Raw genomic sequence first — 23,909 nt, forward strand, 5'->3', positions numbered from 1 at the left:
GAGGGACATTTACATAAACTCTGAGAAATAATTTGTATCGTACTAATAGTTTTTCCCGGAGCCTAAAATTTTACAATTTCTGTTGGACCCACCCATTACCACAAAGAGAGGTAAGCATTGTTAAGGCCATTGGCCAACTTATGAGGACCAAACTATACGAAAATCAGTAACTTAGTTAGCAAGTGTCATTAAGCGGACTATGACTTAATGAACAATAGGTTTCTCAAGGGAAAAAACGCCTATCTCTAATCAGTAACATATCCCCAATCTTACTACAGCAGAACTTTGAAATCATTGAAAATATTGCCCTTAATCAAGATATCCGGGACAAACCACAATAGAGTTTTTTCAAATTTATAATGCGATTAGTTTTCTTGTATGTGAAAAATATCTTGTAAAATCATTTTTGATCTCCCCACTCTTTTGCATTTACGTAACAACACGTTTCTTCCCCCCTCAAGGTGTAGCTTTCATAAATGGCGAAAGCTGGAAGGTGCAGCGAAAGTTCTTCACCCAGGCGTTCAAGGAATATGGAATGATCACGTTAAGAGACGCCATGGCAGGACCCATTTACGACCAAGTGCGAGCAACCATCGAAGAGTTCCGGGTTTCAGCGGGCAAACCCGTCAACATCACTCGAACATTCACAGATAGATGCTGCTCAATCATTCGTCGAATGCTTTTCGGTGATGATGGAATTTCTCAGAGAGAATTATTGGAATTAAACGAAGCATATGAAATTGTACTGAAAGGGGATGACCAGCACAAAACTATTACTTTGTGGTGAAGTTGCAAGGTGAAGTACAAATTTTATTCCTTTCATTGTTAGAAGTTAAAATTAATTCATATTCTTGTATTTACATATGCCCAGTGATTAAACAATTTTTAGACGAACTTAAACTGTGCAAAGGAATACAAAATTTTGTTGAAACTTGGATATTATGATCTGATGAACACAAGAAGCAGAGGTGCAATTCTGCGCCAATCACACATTTAATTCGTGATGTGCCCTAAAGGAATTTTTTTGGAAATTTGTGCCAACCCTGAGTTTGTTAGGTATTTTTGTCGATTCTCGCGAGGGGCGAGGGGGGGACATGGCCGACGCATTTGCCTCGGACTGACCAATCACAAGTCCCTAAACAAGGCCCCAGCTAATAAAAACGTTGTTTACACACACCGGGGTAGGTCATCCAAACACTATTGTGCTCACGTGTGTTTTTTATTATGTATTTGAAAGAAATGTTTTAAAAACAAACCGAAGTAAATTTAGATATTTTTTCTAATAGGCATGTGGTCGTGCCTTTGTACGCTGACTGTAGAAAGGCAATGGTCTATCACCAACGAATGCTGAGTACATTGAGGAAAATAGTGGAAAAGCATGAAGCAAATTTTAACCCAAATGACATCAGGAACGTCATCGACAGTTATATAAAAGAAAGGAAAGACAGAAGAGCCAAGAGTGATCCAACCGCTAAATTCTTCACCAGTAAGTAGAGGAAATGAGGAAAAATAGACCCAATTTTAATAAACATATTTTGATATTTTTTTTCTAATCGTAAAAAATTTCCAAGTCGATTTTTTTTCGTAAACTTGCAATGTAAGGTCTGTTTACATTATTGTGTTTTATTTAGATTGCATTTTGAGCCCTTTTTTTTCGTGATTTTTCAAATGCTCAAACTAGGTCAAACATAAACACTTAAGGAAGGTTTGACCCATTATGCGGGAGGTTTGGCTCAGAGAGTGAAATTTATAGAAATCCTGATCAAATAATTGTGAAGGTACATGCAATAATAAAATCTAAATAAATGCCATACATTGTAAAAAAGCAGTCGAAAACTCTGTACTATGGAATAAGTAAAACGACAACAACGTGTATAAAGTGCAAATAAAGTAATAAAATAGAGTTAAAAACTCAGCAAACAGGTGTCGTTGCTGTTCTGTGACGCATGTGTTTCCGATTTCCATGTCTATTTACTTTGCTTCCTTCCATTTTTGTTTATTTGTCGTTCGTCTACTTTGTGTAGACTTTTTGTTCTTCTTTTATGCACTGATGAAGGGGCTTGCATTTGACAGCCCCGAAACAGCTGTTTGCTGAGTTTTTAACTCTATTTTATTACTTTATTTGTACTTTATACACGTTGTTCTCGTTTTATTCAAATGCCATACATTTCTTTAATTATTTCACATAGTAAAAAATCTGAACCAAAATTGTTGAATTTATATTAAAGTTTGAAAGGAATTTCATTAGAATCAGTAGAGATTCTGATCGTTAGAAATGTCGTCAAATTTCATTTTCAAAGCAGCTCATTTTGTGCTTTACTTTGTAATTATAAAATTACTAGTTAATGAGAGACAGACAAAATGTAACAACAACCGCCTCACTTTCTGTTTGGAATATAATACATAAAATATTTTTATTTATTGAGTTCCTAATTTTTGGAAGTCAGTTAGAACTACGTACATCATAACACACCTGTTGTTTCTTGATAGATTTATACTGAACTAGTGTTCGCCCAGTGGTCGAAATTCGACCATATTCATAAATGAATATTTAAAAAAAACTTGTATGAATTTAACTATTTCCAACATTTTTATTTCTACTCTTACTCATGTTTACTGCATATCTGAAGACATACAATTTTTATACGGACACACAGTACCACAGTAACAATTTATTCCTATCTTGCTTTTTATCTGTTAAACTCAAAATAAATGGATGAAAGGGGATGTTTCGGTAATGGGGTCGTTTCCGAAATTTTCCAAGTATTTTTTTCCTGAAAGAGAATGCTTAAAAAACAAAGGTTTTAACCGTTTTTTTTTAAATAATTTGAAAAAAAATTAATATTTTTAACAACTATTTTAATTGGTGCGCAGATTGAAAGTAATTTTTTGGCATCAAAAGCGGTAAAATGCCACTCATTGATGCCATTAGAGCACATCGCAAATTATCATAACCCGAAAACGCGATTGAGAGTAAACCGTAAATATTTAGCGCGGCAATGGAGTCGCGCGCCAAAGTACATCACTCATAACGTCATAAAGACCACGCCTTATTTCCAAAATCGACATTCAAAAAATTTTTAAAAAAACAACTGTTGAGAAAATAAAAGTTTTTTTCTGGCTAAACATTTTTTTTTTTCTTATTCTATCTATTTCAGTGACTAAAAGTAGTACTTTTGATTGAAGGAAACAATCCCATTGAGAAATTGGTGTGGTCGACAAATTGCTGGTTTGGATAATTTTATTTTGGATATCATGTTGCTTTGTGCTAACCCTATGCAAATAAATGTTTCCCTACTCTTTGTTTACGTATGCAAAGGAAAAACATTTTTTCGCGCTGGCATTGGAAACAAAAAAATTGACGCTAATGGATAAAAATCACCATTTATCCAATTTTCGAAATCTTTCCGTATGAAAAAGAAGCATCAAAACTCAATTTATACGTAAACCTTCTGTGTGAACAATGATACTTACAAAACGTTTTATACCTGTCCGTTCCTCACTGGGCGTCGTAATAGTAGTACAATTTTTAAAAAAAGTCGACTATGTGTTTGTTTATGGTTAAGGGCGGTGCATAACTGATGTCACACTTTTCAACATTTTCGACCCTCTCCCCCTTCTACTAAGTCACAATGTTTTGCACTTCACTATACCCCCTCTTCCCTTTGTCACATGTCACGCTGTTTTTCATAAACGTTCCTATTAAAAAAAGGCTTGTTGCTACGTTCACGCCATTGTATGCCCCTCTTGTCATGTCTTTCCTCTAATTTGTCACAAACTGTTACTATTTCGTGAACCCCTCCTTAAACTGGGACTTCATTCGTGGACAGCCCCTATTTTGTGGCAACCGTATGCAAATATACATTTCCCTACTTTGTTTTCGTATGCAAAGTAAAAACATTTCTCGAGCTGCAATTGGTGCCAAAAATTTGACGCTAATAGATGAAGAACACCCGCCAATTTATCAATTATCGAAATCTTTCCGAATGAAATGATCCTGCAAAACTCAGATTATACGTAAAAACTTCTGCATGAACAATGCTTCTTTTAATAAGTTTAATATTATTGAGTAAGTTGTCTTCATCTATGCCGTTAGAATTATTAAGTTCCAAACAGTCAAATGAACGAATCCTACTTGCTACATTACAAAATTGTCCATTCAAAAACACTGGACGTCGCAATAATAGTGCTTTTTTTTTTAAATCGTGTTTGTGAATTGTTTACTGTTTAGGGGAAAACTGCCAAATGCACTTTTCAAAAATTTTGATCTCTCTCCCCTTTGTCGCAAAGTTTCACATTTCACCATACCCCTCTTCCCTTTGCCACATATCACGTTGCTTTTCATAAACGTTCTTATCAAAAAAAAAAAAGAGTGATTTCCCATTCACCCCATTGTATGCTCCTTTGTCATTTATTTCCTGTTTTTAATAAACGTTCTTATCAAAAAAAAAAAAAAATGCTCGATGTCCTATTCTCTCCAGTGTATATTCTTCTTGTCATTTATTTCCTCCGCCTTGTCACGAACGGCTACAATTTAATGAATCCCACCTTAAAGAGGGAGTTTATTCGTAGTAAGTTCCTTGCAAATAGACATTTCTGTACTCATTTTTTACGAATGCAAAAGAAAAATATTTCTCGACCTGGCATTGGTGCCAAAATGGATAAAGTTCGCCAATTTCACAGTTATGGAAGTCGTTCTGAATGAAATGATGCCGCAAAACTCCCTTTATACGTAAAAATTCGTACAAAAAATATTTTTTTTTTTAAAGTAGGCATGATCTTGCCGTTAAATATAAAATTTCCAACAGCCAAATGAGCGAACTCTACTCACGACAACATATAATTTGTCTATGCGAAAGCACTGGACGTCGTAATAATACGCCAATTTTATCAAAAGTTTCACCTTGAGATCTGTTTCTGGTGATAGCAAATACAGGTATTATTGGGAGCTGGAACTGGAATTCGTCCCTCACTCCGTAAAATAATTTATTTAAATATGAAAACCGCGAAAACATATCGAAATGAAAATATTTTAAATACCCGTAGTTACCCAAAAAGCCTAAATAATAAAAACAAATGCAAGTATTTTATTTCTTTATGCTTAAGCGAGAACTGGCAACGCCACAATATTATCCAGCAATTTCTTCACGCTATGTCGCGTGAAAAAGCAAATAAAAATGAATTTTCACTAACTTTTAATTGCTTCTAATTCATTTTCTAGTCATCTTAGAGGGTTTTCGTTTTTTTGCCGTAAACGGAGGGTAAACGATTTTAGAAGTAGTTTTCACGAGCTTTCCAACCATACCAAGCTCAAAGCACTAAAATGCATTTTTCGTGTAGAAAAAGCGGTTTAAAAATGAATTAAAATTTAATGTTTCACGCTTCCAACAATGAATTTCAACAATGGAAAAGATATAAAATTAAAATTTTTGAGTTTCGCTAACTAAAAAACGCTTATAACTTTTTTTCTAGTGGATTTAGGTTATTGGACCTTGGGCGCCCTGACAATTTTTTTCGTTAGGAGTATTTTTTAAAGACCTTTCCAACCATATCTAATTGGAAAAAATTGGACCATCCGTTCGCGTAGAAAGTGCCCTTTAGGACGAAAATGCGTTTTTTTATTAATATTTCCGTTAATTAGCGTTCGATTTCAAAAATTCTTGTTGATGACACTAAATTTCCGCAATAGCTACTGAACAAAAAAAGAATGAAGGAAATCGGTTCACAAACAGAGGAGGAATCGGTATCGAAAGAAAACAGCTTGCCTATTAATATATAAAGATACGTCAACATATTTCATAAAATGGTCTTTCATGTGTATCCATATCTATATATTGATATTTAACATATTTTCAACCTTATTTCAATCTTAATTTTTTTTTTTTTTTTTTTTTTTTTTTTTTTGCGCATTTGGTTCTATGAAAATTAAGTCTTGTGATGTCATTTATTTTTTGTGGAAGTCTGCAGGCAGTATTCAGATTTGTTTTGAAATATAAAATGCATACTAATTTTTAAACTGCAACCCATCAAGAAATATCGTCCCCAAGTATCGTTAGAATTCGAAGAAGCGTGCTGTCAAGGTAGCTAAAACCTGCAACAAGTTGTTACGATCTTAAATATAAAGAACAACCCATCAAGAAAATATTGATTCCAAAAACAAAAATGCAGACCATGCAAAAATTTAGGGCAACAAACTTAAATAACACCGCACATATAGAGTATCTATAATATCTTCAGCGGAAAGATAGACCGAAAGTAAGTAAATGAGTTTTTAGAAAGGTTGTCAGATTTAGGGACTTTCTCTGCAGTGTTTACCATTGTTCACCGTAAGTTTGACACTGATTTGTTAATTATCACCGTCACACAAGTGGATGTCGCTGCCAAAGGACGTATAGTGAACCCTCGTTTTACGAGTGGGTTACTCGGAAATTCCGCGTAAATCAAAACTGCGTAAATTAATACTTAATATTAGTGTTAAAATAGGGGTAAGGTTCGGTAGATAAAAAAAATATAATTCAGTCTAGTGATGATTAATCGTATAATAAGTTTCATGTGTACTTATATCGATTTCTATGCACAACATGCATAAAGTAAACACAAAATAATTTGGCGTTTATGAAAAGGAGCTGGCTGTGATAGTTTTTTGGCAGTCAAGAATTTTGGTCTGTAGTTGTTTACAGAGCATTAACGCATCAATGATCGTTTCCATGATAAAATCTTCCTTCACTAACAAATTAGAAAGATCATTTCTATTGTCAATGAATAGCTCAAAATTTACAATATTAACGTTTTTGGTTCTGTGTCATCGATGTCGGTATCCTCGTTGCTTTTGTCCTCCTATGTCATTCCTAAAAGTTCTTCTTCCAATGAGTTCTGAACTGTGTGAGTTTAATAAGTTTACTTCTGAAAAGAGCTCTGGAACCAATCGCATAAACTGTCTCCATTGTCCCAGGCTCGATTATTAGCACGCCAAAATAGTTTTTTACGTGTAATATGAAAATTTTAGGAGTTTGGATTTTGAAAGAGGGGAAAATTTAATCCGTTTGTATTGCTGCATCCGCGTAAAGTAAAATAAAGGTGTTGAATCTTAAACGGCGAACAATCGAAATCACGTAAAATATGCCCGCGAAAACGAGGGTCTACTGTATTTCTTCATTTAGATCTTGTCTAGCTTTTCCATGAAGCAGCACTAAAGTGATGTTTTTATAAACAACTGAAATGTTTTGCAGATGAATCTCTTGTATCATCACTGGTTCAATTCGTTGGTGACGGTGCTCTAACTGTCTCTATCTTCATCGGAGGTTTCTTGCAAAGTCTTGTACAGAATCCAGAATGCCAAGAAAAAATGTATCAGGAGATAGCTGAAGTGTTGGGCACAGAAAGACTTCCAATTATGGATGACAAAAGCAGTCTTCCGTACGTTAATGCTTTTTTGCAAGAAGTTATTAGATGCTCTGAATTTTTTCCTATGTTTCCCAGCTTACAATGCACAAGTAAGATATACAGAAATATATATTTAAGGTTAACACAACAGTAGTGCCAAGTGCTTCTGTAGTGCCTACTTTCAGGGTTACATTTGAAAAGACAAGATTCCGGGTCTCCCAATGGATTCAAATGTGCATCCAACGTGCAAGAGGTATTACCTCCTGCACGTTTGAATACATTGGGAAACCTGGAATCCTTTTTTCTTTTTTTCAAATGTAAACCTTGAAGCGACTACTACTGAAGCACTGGCCACTACTGGTGTCTTTACCTTAGTCCTTCATTTTTATTTTCATGTATTTGATGGTATAGGATAGACTGACCAATGAATGAATTCTGTAGCGGACAGAAAACCTTCCGTCGACTTGAACAATAATGTTCGACCACATTAACAAACACCACCCAGTGAATGAGCACCTCGTATTTTTTGTGACAAAAAAGATTTTAAGAATTTTTTTTTTTTAGATGAATTTACAGTAGTAACTCCCTTCTTTCCATTTCCAGAGAGAAAAATGCTAGATAATGCTGTGTTTGAGTACTGGTTGGGGTATTCATTCACTGGGTCGGGGTACTTTTTTTTTCATTTCAACCCCCCTCCCCCCCCCCAAAAAAAACGCCTTGATGCAGAAACATAAATGTTCTCGCTTTTTTTTTTTTAAACTAAATACATCATTTAAAGCGGTTTTACTGTCACGTGGCAAATACTACAATTAGGGATTGCAATACCGGACCAAAAATTCAGTACCGGTATTCGACATTTTTAAAACGTGATACCGGAATACCGGTATTTGAAATTTCTCAAAAAAGCTTGAAAACATATTGTTTTGTTGCCATATTTCATAATTTTATACCGAAATTGTATTATTTATGAAAACGCATTGTTAACAAATACTATAAAATTAAGGTACAAATGCCATAGTAAAAAATCAATAATTGTGAAAAAAAAGTATAATGCATCTATTAGATTATCTTTAAACCTGGAACTCATTTTAGTAGTCAACTTTCCTACAGTTGAAAATACCCTTTCTGAATTCACGCAGGTCGGTGGTATTGTTAACAATGTGAGATACACCTCCTCTAATTGTCTAGAAGTCTTTCATCTTCGAATAATTCGGTATCTTCTCTTCAACAGGAGATACTTGTGTTTGCATTTTATTAGCTCTTTGATTTGAAACTTACTATAAACTTGACTGAATTTTATCATGTTACTTTCTTTTATTCGTTTTCGCTTTCTTTTCAAAATTCTTCATAATTATAATTATGGGAATACCTGAAAATATGTTTCAATTGATTACTCTTTACCGGCAAATTTTTAAGGCGCTATATAATTTCTATATATCATCTTGCTAAGTAGGAAGCCAAATAGCGAAACAGCACAACAAACCAATACTTCCGACAACAAATTACCATTTGTGATGCTAACAAGAAAAAGTCTTTGCTAAAATTTAGTACGGTTGAGACAAATAATTAAAATATAAATCCCAAAGTATTAATGAAATTGATGGTTGGAATAAATTGTCCATAGAACAAATGCATTAAAAATTACACTCGAAAGTAAGTTTCACAAAAGGGAAAATGAGTGATCAGGGAAATGGAGAAAATAAAAACATGATGCACAAAAGCGCACGAAAATGCGATTCCTCCTACCACCTTAGTAATGACAATATAATTTTGCAATCTATTCGCTATTTTTGTTTATGGATATTTCATTAGTTCGTGCTTTTGAAGCTAAATTTTTGCATCAATAGATTGATTTGATTCCTTCTCTTGGAAAAAGAAATGTGCATTTAAAATATAAGTAGATATTTAATGTTAAATTGAAAATTACTTAAATGAAACTATTTATTATTTTCAGCTAATACCGAAAATACCGGTATTTTACCTCAGCCAATACCGGTATTACGAAATTGCAAAATTGCTCGAAATACGGGTATTCGGTATACCGGTATACGGGTATTGCAATCACTAACTACAATTTTTAACGAAGGAATTTTTCAAAAGGAAAATTATCTTAATTTTCATTTTCTGTTCGGTCTACCTTGGTATCGTTTTGTAAGTGGCACCATTTTTGCGTCAGTGGAAAACTATCTTCAACCATCCAGGGCGGTAATTTACTGAATATATCTTCAACCAGTTCCAATGAATTGGTAAGCGATGTAAAAATTTCATTACTCCGGTTGTGGTTAGATGCTAACAGAATCCGTAATAAGGCTCTTATCTAGTCAAGACTCTTATCTAGTCCTATTTAGATTTGAACAGTGAATAACGCAACGCAATTTTTTTTTTATCGCTCATGAGAAAACAATCCATATTGATTCATTATAGCTAATGTATTAGTACCGCCAGAAATCTCTCTGGAGGGGGTAATAACAAGTCAAAATTCTCTCCGAGAGGCGTTCGGTCATTGAAACTTAAAGTATTTATATTGTCATACTAGCATTGAAAATATGACTTTAAATCAAGAGTTGGTGGGGAAAATCACCACTGACCGTCTACAACGCTGCGCCCCCGGACTGGCGAACCGTTCACACTTATGAGTAAAAGCTACTTTCAAATCTAATACTTACATACCAAATTCAACAATTTTTTTACTTTTGTTCAGAGCATAATGATATGCAGATGAAACTATTTTTGTGTTAGATTTCTTCTTTATGGCCAGTTTTCATTTTAAAAAAAAATTTGACCTAGAACCATTTTTTCAGAGTATTAGCAGATAAACTAAATAGGCGTGTAAATTAGCTTACAACTTGATTAGAGTGTGAAGCTTGTAATAAACTGCAAATTAATATAAATTGGCTGACGGTTTTGTATTGTTTTGTTTTCACCTCTTCTGGTTGAATCTTGCCCATATTATCAAAGCGTTTTTCTTAATTAATAAAAAGTCAAAATGGATCATATTTTTAGAAATGTATATGAGGTGCAGCAAAATCTCAATGCGGCAAGTGTTTTTCGACATGATATATTTTAGAACGATTCCGTGGCCTTCATGTTCACATTAGATAAATTTTTACCATCAATAAGCTGACCTTGTTCTAAGTCTATAAATGTTTTATAATTGTGCTTAAACGTAAATGACAAAAAAAAAGTGAGAAATATGCTTAGTATTACCCTTTTTTTACTTCCTTTTACAAAAAAGGAAATATTGTATTCGCGAAAAAAATTTCACTCAAAAGTCGGCCTTAATTTCCATTTTTCTCACCCCGAACGAATATTGAGTTTTCTTTCGACCCGACCACACGTGGAACGTACAAACATCCTAAATATCAATTTTGACGACCCCCGAGTTAATTACAACGAATTTTCTCGTGACGTCCGTATGTACGTATGTATGTGCGTATGTGTGTATGTGTGTATATGCGTATGTATCTCGCATAACTCAAAAACGGTATGTCTTAGAAAGTTGAAATATGGTACGTACACTCCTAGTGGGGTTTAGTTGTTCACCTTCTCTTTTGGTTGCATTCGAATGGTCCTAAGGGGGTCTTTTGCCTCTTTTTGGGGGGAAATCATTAATTTCGATGTAAACTCAAGTGGTGTTAAAATTTGTCGCACACTTGGTGATATATCGTCAGTCTTTTGAGCGCCAAGTTTTGTCACCAACTTGACGACAAATTTGGCGATTTTTTAAAATTTGGTTTTAATTTGGTTACTGTTGGTCATATTTAGAGAGTAAACAATTGAATCACATTAAAATTGCCAATAATGTGGAAATGACAATAAATTGGAGTAAAAGGAAATCATGTGATGCACACACCAGCTCGTTTTAATCATAGTTGTCGTATTACATTTAATCCTTCTTGACTTCCTTAAGTATGAACGTACCGCAGTGTAGCTTTACCTTCATGCCGTACACTTTTAAGTTGATTCTTTGACAATCATTTAAAAAGAAATAACTATAATTATGTGCTGTCAAGCAGTAAGCATTTTTATCCCTTCAGCAATATTTAAATATTTTTCTTCAAAAAACATGTTTTGAATGTTATTTAATTTCTACAGAGGAAACAACGGTCATGGGATATAGAATACCCAAAGGAGCCATAACTATTCTCAACTCCTGGTCTGCAAACCATGATCCACTAGTCTACGATGATCCATATAAATTCGATCCTTCAAGATTTATCACTCGCCCTGGGAAGCAAAGATCGGAAACGCCAATCATTTTTGGAATTGGTGAGTAAAATTCTGTAAATGGCTCTGTTTATCAAAAGAATATAACTTTCTTAAACAATTAATAACTAGGAGAGTTATATTTGTTCTATTTAAAACCTTTTATGATTGTTTGAGAGAGAGAAAAAAGTTAAATACATCAACAAAATGAAAGAAGTTGTCATCTGCAAAAGCAGTTAAGGACGCTGCATCAATCATAAAGGATTTTGCTTTTTTAAAATTTTTTATTAATAGATTTTTTTCTTTGCTTTTTGTTCTCTTTGGAACACTATATTATTTAACTGAATCGTGTAGATTTGTGTGCATTTAACAAACCTCTTTTTCAAATGGATGCGTCGTAGGCAAAAGAAGTTGCAATGTTAGTCAGCAATTTGATATACACATGGTCTCCACATGGGGGAGACCAGGGGGTTACATCAAAAATGGGGTCCGGGATAAAAATAAAAAAAAAAGAATACCGGAGCATACCGGCATTTCAACATTTCAAGAAAAAACTTAAGTCAAAATTATTTTATATGGATATTTTAAAAATTGACAAAACTTGAAGGGTATCACAGCTTGAAATTGCAAGTGGACTTCTTGTAGGACCTTGGATACGTATATTTTGGTATACGATACCAATATGTATGCATAGTTGAGATGTGAATGCAATTTATAATGGTTGCTTCTGAAAAAACAATGCAACTTGTACCTTTAAATATCACAAAATATGTAAGCCTAAAAGATAGATTTTTTGTTTTATATAACAAATAATATTTAGTCATCAAAACACTAAAGATTCACTTTAAGCAAAACACAAAATGACTTTAGTCATTGCCCATTACAACTTTGCCTTCGGTGTGCAATGGAAAGTTTTAGATCTTGCCTTTTTTCTCCTTTTTATGAAATATTTACAGCACAAAGACGGAATGTTATTATTTGTGTTCTTTTTCACGCTTAATAGCATGAGCATAACTTTTCCACAGTTATTTGCAGTTGTCTGATGTTTCAGCCATTTTCAGATTGAATTCAAAACGGAAATTATTTTTTTTTTAATATACTATCTTGGATTAAAGCATGACGACGGTTACATTTATTACTTAAAGCCAAAAAAACGATTTATATTTGCAATGTTACAGCATAAGAATTTATATTATGTTTAGTTATCGAATAATTAATGTAAGACTCAATGCTTGATGCAAAAAAATGAGAATTTTTTACTCACACATTTGGCAAAAGGATTATTTTTAATTTGCTAAGAATAACGTCATTTTCGTACTGGATTCAAAACGAATATATATATATATATATATATATATATATATATATATATATATATATATATATATATATATATATATATATTCATCTTGACGAGTCAAAATTATAATTTTGATGAAGCATGCTTCAAATTTGCAAATCCAATTTAAAACGTTGGCATATTTAGCTTATATAATCGAATGAGTACTGCACACTTTAATGCGAAGAGTTGAAATTAATTAATTCACAATTCAAGCATTATTTGAAATGTTTACATGTTTATTAGATACGTGAAGCGCTGTGGTAATAATGTTCTGTATTTATTTATTCCTTAGGAAAGCGATCCTGTGCAGGTGAGGCGTTTACAATGATGCAGGCGTTTTTGTTTTTAACAGCAACGGTACAAAACTTTAAGGTTTGCCCGGCAGAAGGATCGGCAACTAAAGCATCAATATTTTATGAGCCTGAAGACATGAAACTAATACTGAAGCCCAGACATCTAAAGTAACATTGAGAGCTCTAACTGGAAATGAAAGTTAGCTCGTCACCGAACAAAGTGTAGAAAACTTCCTTGGAGCATCTTGATGACCATTGAATCAATTGCATATTTTCAATCACTAAATGTAATACAATAGTCTCGTAAGTCCGAGGTAAAGCTTGACCACGAAAAGAAGCGGATGACCTTGAAGCGAAACATCATTTGTATCATTTGTAATAGGTAGAATCTGCCAGAAAGCACCCGCCTTCTGTTCGTGGTCAAGTTATAATCGTGGCTTGAGCTACCTCGGATTATTGAAAAATTTGGTTATCCGGAAAATTCTTCCAGATTAAAATGTTACAGCTTTTAACTGACATAAGGAGAAGCACCTTTTACTTCCTTTTACAAGGAACAGCAAGTTTTATATTCGTGAAAAATGTATTATTGGAATTTGAACATAAATTTCGCTTTCAATTACTTCTGCGATTTTGACTCGCATTTATGTGGGCAATTTTTTAGGCAACGAAACATTTTGACAGTGCCCGAATCCATTTCGATGAGTGTTGCCAGACCTCTGTATCTATGTGTTTCCGAGGGTATCTATGTATCTCGTAGAACACAAAAACTTTAGCTGTGGAAGGTTTAAACTTCATATATACGACTCGCGCGGCGTTAAGTTGTGATTTTTTTTTTTTTTTTTTTTTTTTGACTGCAAACGAGTATTCTAAAAGACATATTTGCACGTTCTTCGTGACAAAACAATGTGAATTTTAAGTTATCTCCAAGACATTTCTCAATTCGTATTTTGTAGTCTGAATATTTCGCACTACTTAGGCTAATGGTGGGTAAAAATGAAATTTTTACCAACCTCTGAGTGAATTTTTTTTATTATTATTTACTGTATGCAGTTAAATAAGTTTAATAGGGACGAAAGATTTCGATTTTCATATTTTGATGAAAATCATCTTTAGCAACTAAAAAATATTACTGAAAATGTAAAGTTAGCACCTCGAATCAAGCAGAACATAGAACTTTCGAGACTCAGATTTTCGAAACTATACTGTATTGAATATCTGGTGGTGTCCTACTTAAGTTCGAAAAACACCAGACTGAGTTAATATGATGTTTTGTTTTTGCAGAAATAAAACTCTATCAGTCTAGCATAGTAACCTCTCTAGTATATAATATGTTTGTAAATTTGCAATTACCCTGAAGTCAGCTGTGTAAGTGATGCGTAAAGAATGAACCAGGGATGCAGAATCGGAGGCAAAATGATTGACTCCGATTTCAGTAGTTGCAAAGCCTCCGACACCTGTATACAAAAATCTGTTTGAGCTCTACTCAGCAGCATTTGTAGAGTTGCCAACTCAGAGGGGAAATTACCGCCTCCGAGTTCTGGAATTTTAAAGCCTCAGATTTTTGACTCCTTATTCGACTCATTTACCCCAAGTCAGACCAACTCCATGACTCCGATTCCGACTCTGCCACCATGGAACAAACTCATGTCATTGTGAAACGTTTTTGTTGATGTTCTAATGCAATTTGGGAGATTCAAGCTGCTTTTGCGAAGCAAGAAAGAATTGAGGTAGAAGAGAGCAGCTCTTGAAAAAGTGAGGCTCCACTATAAGGACAAGACCATAGGGGGTTAACATCATTGATATACCGTAAAGACCTCCATCCCGATGAAGGCGTTCAATGAATGTCGGCAACAGCAGCAGCATCGCTGAGAGGCAAGATCTCTCAGCGATGCTTTCTTGCTTTGAATCTACTAATACTGATATTCGAGAGCTGTTAGAAAAGTATTCAGTATTTGGGTCGGGGGAGAACCTGATGGATATGAATTAAGTGTGCTTGCCTGAGATTAATTTTGAATATTTATGAGCATGCGTCAATTTTTTCCCGTCTGTCAAAAACGTCAGTCACTGGCAAACACAGTTTGACTAAGTTAGTGCGGTTTTTTTTTTTTTTTTTTTGATTTCACGAAAAATGACAGAGAAACTGGAGCAGTGATGCAGCGATAATCTTTTTTTATTCAGAGACCGACAAGTGGAAACCATTCGACAATTGCAGACCACTTTCGGTAACAATTTCTCAGCACATTTATCGCACTTGGTTATGATATTTTTGTCAAAAAAACAGACTCGTGTGGGTCGATATGCTCTATAATCTCCTGATATAGCTGCTTGTGACTTCTGGCTGTTCTCCAAACTTTAGGAGCGATTGAAAAGTACGATATTTCGAAAAAGAAATTTCTGCAATAACAAACAAACTGCGCTCCACTCCGAAGCAAGCTTTTTCTGAATACTTTCAACAACGGCAGCATGGCTGAGAGAAGTTTGGGGAGTCCCAGAAAGACTACTTTGAGGGTGATAAAGTTTTAAACGCCTAGGTTTCCCAGTTTTTTTTCCTCAGCCAAAGATCAGATACTTTTTTTACTGTCCTTTTATTTTCAGTAGCAGCTGGAAGCCAGATAACAATCATTTCTCATTTACAACTTGTAATTTTGTCTTGGTTAATAAAAATCATTTTTCAACCCAATTTCATTTTCCTAGCACAGAACAGAAGTCTCTTAAAAATCTGGATTGATGTGACGGATGGTCGAACTATAAATGGCAGTTTTCTGAAAACGGGAAGCGCCAAAGGCCAAAAGTACACAATGCAAGTCATTTGTGTTATGCGGAAGAAATGCATGGGTTTTACCGATTCTTTATTTTTGAAAATCCAGATTATCAGTTTGCATTTTGGTGATCCAGATTGGTTAGAGTCGACTGTATTTTACTTTTTATTTTCAACTTTTTCAACAAGTACGACTTTTCTACTTATTAAAGCATGTTACGTATAAGGTTTTCAAACGCGTAAAATCATTTGAACAATGATAGCTTAGCATTATATAAATTAGAACTTAGCAAGAGATGAAAATTTTTTTGGATTCAGCAATAGTTACTGCATTGATCTTTTTTATTGAGAGACAGACATGTGGAAACTATTCGCCAATTAATTGAGACCCTTAATATTCAATGCAGTATTAATTTAGTTAATATTAAGATTATTTGCATTTTAAATAATTTTTACTATTAGTCAAGTATATGTGGGACAAAGTAGATGGGGCAGAGTGAAATAGCTCATTCTGTTATGTCCCACAATCATTTACTAAACCACTTACATTTTTATTTATTAATTAATTCATTTTCATTCCTTCAATTTGCTTATTTATTGATTCATTCACTTTTTTTTTTTTATTCAGTCATTCTCTTACTCGCTCATTTATTTTGCTTCGCATATTAACTAATTTCATATTCACTCAACTTCTTGTTCATTTGTTCAAAAATATATTTTCAGTTGAATAAAGAGTGCATCATTAGAAAAATATTTTATTTTTCACTTTGCCCCACAAAAAAAAAAGGTGAAAATTTTCTTTTTTGTTTTTTTTTTTTTTTTTTTTTTTTTGAGAGCGTAAATTTATTTATAAAAATAAAAAATACTGTTTCAATGCAAGTTTTATTAAAAAATACCATGTTCTTTTTGAGTACTGCAATATTCAAAACAAATTGACAGTTTGTTCATTTTGAAAAAGCTCAGTCATCTCCACTATTTCACTTTACCCCACATTCCCCTACATAATCTACAATTGTAAGAAGACTAAAAGTTTTTGATGTACACTGACTGCCTACTCTATAGTAAAAACGCCATATTTTGAGCGTTTTTCAGCAGCATTTTTCAGCTACTACGTCTTTTAAAAAACAACCCCCGCCTTCTCTTCTGCGAATAATAAGTATACATTTGTTACATTTGATTCACATGTTATCCAATTGGGAACTAGAAAATGATAACGTCACGGCGCTTCAACCGAATGGGTCGTTAAAAGGTCAAGATATCACTTATCGTTCTCGTCATATCGCAATGAGAAGACATCTATAACGTAAGTTTTCTGCTCTCATTTTTAAAGCACATGTTAAACAATCTCTACGCTCTTTTTGTTAAACTTCGTTATTTAGTGCTATGTTTATAGGCGGTGTTAGAAGGGGCAAGGAGAGGTAGCTGCCACACCCACTGTAAAATCATTTTTACTTTATTTTTTATTTATTTATTTATTTTATTTTATTTATTTATTTATTTATTTATTTATTTATTTATTTATTTTTTAGATACGAAAAATTTCTGAAACTGCTTGGGGGTCAAAAAAAAGCACCAAATTGGACAGGAATAAGGTACCTACTTGGGGATAAACTTTGCAAATGAATTTCTTAAGCAATGGAACAAAGTAGTAATTCAAACATTTACTTCCAAAAATAATTAGTGAATTAAAAAGATCCTACTGTAACCATTTACATTTTATGCATAAAGTGTTTGAACACAACGTGGACGGATACTGTTTTCGTCGGTTCAGGGGTGGGGGTCATGACCCTCATAATTCTCCCCTTGTATCCACTGCTAAGCTTTACATCCTTGAAAAGGTTTTAGGATGAGTGAAGAACATCAACCATACAAGAGCTTTACAACCTCAAAAATATTTTTAAGTTGAGCGAAGACTATCAATCACACATGCTGAATCGTTGCTTAGAGATACAGGGTGTCCCGAAATAGATTAACTGTTTTCAAAAATTTATAACAGGAAAACGGTAAATGATAAAAAAAATAATTCTTGCAGAAGATTCATGTGGTGAGCCGTAAATTTTTCCCAATGAGTTCCAAATTTTAGTTGAAATTTTTTCCAATAGATGGCGCTGCATATAGTAAGTCCGTAAATAAAAAAAAGATAGAAAATTACATCATAATTTTTCGAAAATAATGAACAAAAGAACAAAACAATATTTTCAAACAATCGTCGGCTGTAATCACATGTCGCAATCCGAGGAAAAATCAGTGAATTTCAATTCTTTTTTGACTTACAGGCTTAGGGGGGGGGGGCGATTGGGGCGATCGCCCCCCCCCCCCCCAACAGACTTCGTGGGTTTTTTTTTTTTTTTTTACTATTAGGTTGCATACCAAAATAAATCGTTTTTGTTTGAACACTTTCTGAAGAATAATCTAATTTTTTTTCAAATTCAAAATTTATACATTAAATTTTTTTCATTTATGCTCAAAATTTAAATGATAAATGTTAAAAATTGAAAGCGTATTTCCTTCTCAGCGTTTGTTTTATATCGTTCGAAGGTGTAATCATTCCTGCATATTTATAACTGGTGCCATACATAAGTTTTATTTTTGCTCCAGGGGGGGGGGGGGTTATACATATTCCCTTAATTTGCGGTTTTTTAGTTGATTGATATGAAAATACGGGGTTTTTTTTCTCCTTTATCTATTTGATAAATTTAATTATTTTTATAAATGTGAGTTGATGAAGTCAGTAGCATTGCTACGGTGGCGCGGATGAGTTTGCCCCAGGTGGCACCCGAAATTGATCTTCAACTTTTTTTGAAAAATTTAAATGCTTCAATTCTAAAAAAATTTCCCCAACATTTCAATTTATATTAAAAATTATTTTGCAGGGCGGGGCTAAGCCGGGTGACACCCCCTAGAGTGTGACACTAAAATGAATATGAGAAATTTCGATGTTTCAATTCTGAATTTTATTTCCAACATGAAAAAAAATATATTTTTTTTTTCTATCAAACATATTGGTCTCACTAGAAGGGCATTTGAGGCGGCTGGTACTCATATGGAGTGGGGCGGGGGGGGGGGCGGAGACACCCAAAACGCATGTAAGAGTTCCGGAAAAATGTAAATACCAACAGAAATTCGCATATGTTTTATAATCTCTCAAATGCATTGGTATCAATACGAGGGAAACGTTTATTTCGGATGATATCCCTCGGGGGGGGGAGCACAATTTCGTTTTGTTTATGAATATTGTATGAACTTCGTTTCTTTCATCGAACATTGAATAAGGTTTTTTTTCGCCTTCGGTTGATGGGGAGGGGTGAGGGGTGATAGCCCAGATTACCACCCCGGTTGACATCCAAGTTTGCTACGCCACTGATTAAGTGTAATTTAACAATGCTGTAACAGAATATGGTTTTTTAACAGATAAATTTTTTTTTTAATTGTTAAAAGATCTTTTCTGTCTCTTGTATTTCGCATTTCCTAGTAAAATCTTATTCAAACAAAAGTAAACTACACTTAAAACGTTTTATTTTGATCCTAAATTTATTTTAATACTGGTTAAATAGTGGAAAATTGTGTTTTGTATAACGAAAATTAACCGCTTTATTTGCTTCTGGTTCTATCATAAAAGCAATTTTTGTTACAAGATTTATTTCGATATATCTTTATTTAAACTTTTGTTTCGCGTTTTTTACTGCCGCTATTTGTAGTTATAGTGAACTTTGGTAGTTGCTTGTTTTCATTTTTTCTGCAATCATTAGACATTATTTTTATTCAAAAATGTATTACCGAGGAGATTCATAGAAATGCCTCATAAATCCATGTCATATCGATCTCTGAAAATCCCACGTTACATTAGAATGGTATTTTTTTTTTCATTCCGTAATAGGATGAGAGAAAATATATAAAAAATGGCGATATAAGGGAATGTATTTCCTTTATTTGTAAGACTCAATTTAAAAGCTCATGAATGATCTTCGCAACGAAATAGCTTTTGTGCGTCCGATACTTTTGAGCGCATGTGAGAACGGATGGGATGGAATCATAGGTGGCTCGTGGGGGCAACTGCCCCTCCTTTTCAAAAACAAAGGGGCACTGCCCCTCCGTTTTTTAGCCTACTTTCCCAGTAAAAGTCAGAAAAAGAAGAAAAAAGCATGAAAGAAGGCTTAATGCATCTTAAAAAAATCGTGAAAAACAAAAAAAAGTCAAAAATAAATAAAATAATTAAATAAATATTGAAAAATTAAAAATTGGAAAGTAGGGTAATGAGATGGGAAAAAATGTCTGTCGGTCTGTCTGTCTGTCGGTCTGTCTGTCTGTCGGTCTGTCTGTCGGTCTGTCTGTCTGTCCCCCCTAATAACTTTTGAATGAATGGTCCGATTCGAACAAACTTTTTTTTGTTCGAAAGATCTCGGCGAGTACACCTCATTCCCATATTTCACTTTTTGATTTGAACTATTTTTTGTTCAATTTTGAACAGTTCAAAAAAACTTAACATTAGCGCCTACGGGGAAATTCAAAGCAATTCCGAACTGTGAGGCGAATTTGCTTCAAACAAGCTTTGTAGGAAAAAGTTTTTGATGAAAAACTTGTATATAAAATATCTTTTTAATTTGAACAATTTTCCGTTCAATTTTGAACAGTTCAAATCCCTTAACAATAGTGCCTACGGGGAAACTGAAAGTCAATGAAGATTCCGTACTTGAAGGCGGATTTACTTCAAACAAATTTTGTTGGAAATAACTCTTGACGTCAAACTCCAGACTACGACTCCGAGAATTTAGGGGCACTTGACTCCGACTCCTGTGCCCGACAATTAATCGGACTCCGACTCCCCGACTTTGAGTCTGACTTCGTAGTTTTGGCAAAAATGTATACACGGTGGACAAATGACTGACTCCGATTCTTAAATATTCGACTCCGACTCCTTTATCTCAAAATGAGATTAACTCCGACTCCGCAGCTATGGTTTTAACTGTGAAATAATTATTGTTGATATGACTTGTTTTTATTTTTACGCTAAAGTTTCAATTTAGGTACTCAGTTTTTGGCGAATAAACTCGAAGTCATTTATGTTTCTACATAAAGATATGCGCAGACGATTTTTTTTTGACAAAGAAAATTATTTCTTTAAGTTGACATTTTATTGTTTTTTTTTTTTGTTGTTGTTGTTGTTGTTTTGGTAAGTGCATTAATTCATTTAAAAAAATGTTTTTTGGCAACAAGGGAAAAGAAACGATTTTTTTTTTTTGATATGATGTATTTATTTTAATGAGCTGATTAATTTTAATTATTATTTTCTCGTTTTGAAAGCTGTTAAAGATTTTTTTTTAATGGAAAAAAGTGTATTAGCTGCTTTGTATAAAAGTTGCTGTTTTTTTTTTTTTTTTTTTTTTTTTTTTTTTTTTTTTTTTTTTTATAGATGAGTGGGGATTATTTTATTCCTAGAAATCAGCTTAAAGTATTTTTAAAATATGTTTGAAAAAATTTGCGATTTTAGCTATTTTTGAGAATATTGATCAGGTACTAGAAAGTAGTATGGGTATACGGGAAAGTAGGCTCATCTAGTTCTAGACAGAACTTCTTGTCTAACTTCAAAGTTATAGATCGACTGGAAAAAGCTGGTGCTGATCGATTCACGTGTTTAAAGAAAGAAGAATTGACTTAATAAGGGTACTTTAAATGTTTGTCACGTTTTTTGATGAAGATTAAATTGGAGCTTTGAATCGAAAGAAGGAAGTCTACTGTTGATATTTGTCTCGAGATTTCAGGTCGTGTCCCTAGGGTTTTTTTTTTTTTTTTTTGAGACGATCATTTAACCAACAACAAAAATACCATAGCCCAATTTTATAAAATTTAAAATAAAATAATAAATAAATAAATAAGGGCGCTGCCCACATCCCCCCTCCCGTGACTTCTCTGACCCCCCCCCCCCCCCCAAATTTTTTGTGGACCAATCGCCCATAGATAAAATCGCCCCCCCCCCCCCAAAACAGGCCTCTGGATCCGCCACTGTGTCGCAATCCGAGGAAAAATCAGTGAATTTCAATTCTTTTTTGACTTACAGGCTTACTATGTGCAGTGCCATCTATTGAAACATTTTTGAACTAAAATTTGGAACTCTGAGGGGGAAAAACTTAGCACCCCTGTTATAAATTTTGGAAATAGTCAGTCTTTTTCAGGACACACTGTATAAGACAATATGAATCTTGTTGTCTTATTAGAATGTGTCTTGTTGTCTGTACTATTATTCCTTCAAAGATCAGGGACAATACTTTTTTCTTGAAAGGATTTGGATCATAAAGATCCTTTTACTTACATGTATTGTACTATAGTAGAATTGGCTACCTAACGAGAGGCTAAAATTATTCCGGGAGGGGGGAGGAGTGGCCCAAGAAAACAACGCCTCTGCTTGCTCCTTCCTAAAGGGAAGTATGGCTACGCCCATGCTTATGATGGAAAATTCCGTATTGTTGGACTTAAACTGTTTTAAAAAGTATCCATCCGATTTAAGCTGTTTTATAGAGTTTCAACATAATGCTGAATGGGGTGGTTTCCTTCAGTCATAAGTACTACTTTTAGTCATTGAAATGGATAGAATGAGCAAAAAAAATAACATGGACGGAGAAAATACTTTCATTTTCCCAACAGTTTTTTTTTTCAATTAGTTTTTTAAACCGCTGATTTTTCAAACAATGCGTGGTCTTGATGACGTCACAAATGATGCACTTGCCGCATCTTTCTACCGCGTTTCCACGCTATGATAATCCATAAGCGAATTAAATATTGCGCTCTACGCTTGCTATCAACCATATCGTTTCCAGTACACGTGAGTAAAGATGCGAATTAAATATTTTGCACTGTGAATGGCAGCACTGAATGGCATTTTATCATTTGTGATTCATCGGCAGAAGCAGTAAATAATGAAGGCGCTCCGATTTAAATATTTTTTTTAATGTTGAACTTTTTTCAAATTATTTTAAAAATGGTCAGATCCTATGTTTTTAAGAATGCTCTTTCAGAAAAAAAATACTTTTAAAATTTTGGAAACGACCCCATTAGGAATCATTCCTAAAAAAAAAATCTGCTAAGGATCATTTTGAGAAAATGTTCAATTTTGAATCAAAAAAAAAGTACTGCTTAAGCTTACAATTCCTTATGCTAATGTAGATTATTCTTGCCTCCGTTTCTAAAAAAAATTGATAGTAGGGATGACTTTCCTTAATCACAGCTTTAATTAACTTGGTAAGTTTTGATCATTTGAGGCAATGAGAAGCAAAGGTATGTAAGTGGACATTTTTAAGTTTTGAGTGAAACGCGTTTAAAGATAACATCCTAGGTAGGCTTTCATTGAACGTTGTTTCTAAATCATGCTGTATAGCAGCAACTACTAGGGCTACTAGTACCATCTCTTGCCCCTAGACCAGGGGAGATTTTCACCTACCATGTGTACCTCCAAATTTTTAATTTTGCCACTTACATCCCTTTGCTTTTCACTGCCTTGTTTGGAATATTGTAATGACAGACAGAAAATGTGTTCATAATATTTGTAAACGTTGCAATGAGAGCTAGAAGCATAAAAAAACAATCAACAGCCTAAATGATTAAATAAATGACACAAATTGCTTAAGGGGAAACGTAGAGTTTAAAATCTCTTACCTTCCCCACTCTCCAAATGATCGCTAGATAAATTCAAGTAAGATACAAATCTTTATAATGTTTGTAATTCGTCTGTGTAATAAACTGGTTGAAATTTAAACTAAGAAAAATTTATTAGTTAAAAACATAAATATTAAATAAAAACAAAAAACCCAACTGCGTAAAAACCAAAAAAAACTAAAAAGAAAAATGTATAAGCCCAGTAGATTAGAATGCTATTAAGTACTACTGAATAACTGCACCATTGAAATAGTTTTATATTCGTACACAGATAAGACAT

At 33.7% G+C, this 23,909-nt stretch overlaps 2 protein-coding genes across 2 annotated transcripts in view; both read left to right on the plus strand.

Annotated features, from left to right (window-relative positions):
* The window catches only part of LOC129233371 (uncharacterized), an 81,608-nt gene that overhangs the window by 39,118 nt on the left and 18,581 nt on the right, over positions 1–23,909 (plus strand). Inside the window, exons 8-10 of the mRNA XM_054867409.1 lie at positions 7,230–7,493; positions 11,479–11,652; positions 17,195–17,285. Coding sequence (XP_054723384.1) covers positions 7,230–7,493; positions 11,479–11,652; positions 17,195–17,285 — 529 coding nt within the window. The remainder of the gene's footprint in view (positions 1–7,229; positions 7,494–11,478; positions 11,653–17,194; positions 17,286–23,909) is intronic.
* On the plus strand, positions 627–15,891 carry LOC129233370 (cytochrome P450 1A1-like). The gene is made up of 5 exons (XM_054867408.1): positions 627–796; positions 1,287–1,486; positions 7,230–7,493; positions 11,479–11,652; positions 13,224–15,891. The coding sequence occupies exons 1-5, from the start codon at positions 756–758 to the stop codon at positions 13,394–13,396; spliced, it is 852 nt and encodes a 283-aa protein (XP_054723383.1). The 5' UTR covers positions 627–755; the 3' UTR covers positions 13,397–15,891.

Source organism: Uloborus diversus, unplaced genomic scaffold, assembly GCF_026930045.1.
Source record: "Uloborus diversus isolate 005 unplaced genomic scaffold, Udiv.v.3.1 scaffold_361, whole genome shotgun sequence".
Taxonomy (NCBI): Eukaryota; Metazoa; Arthropoda; class Arachnida; order Araneae; family Uloboridae; genus Uloborus; species Uloborus diversus.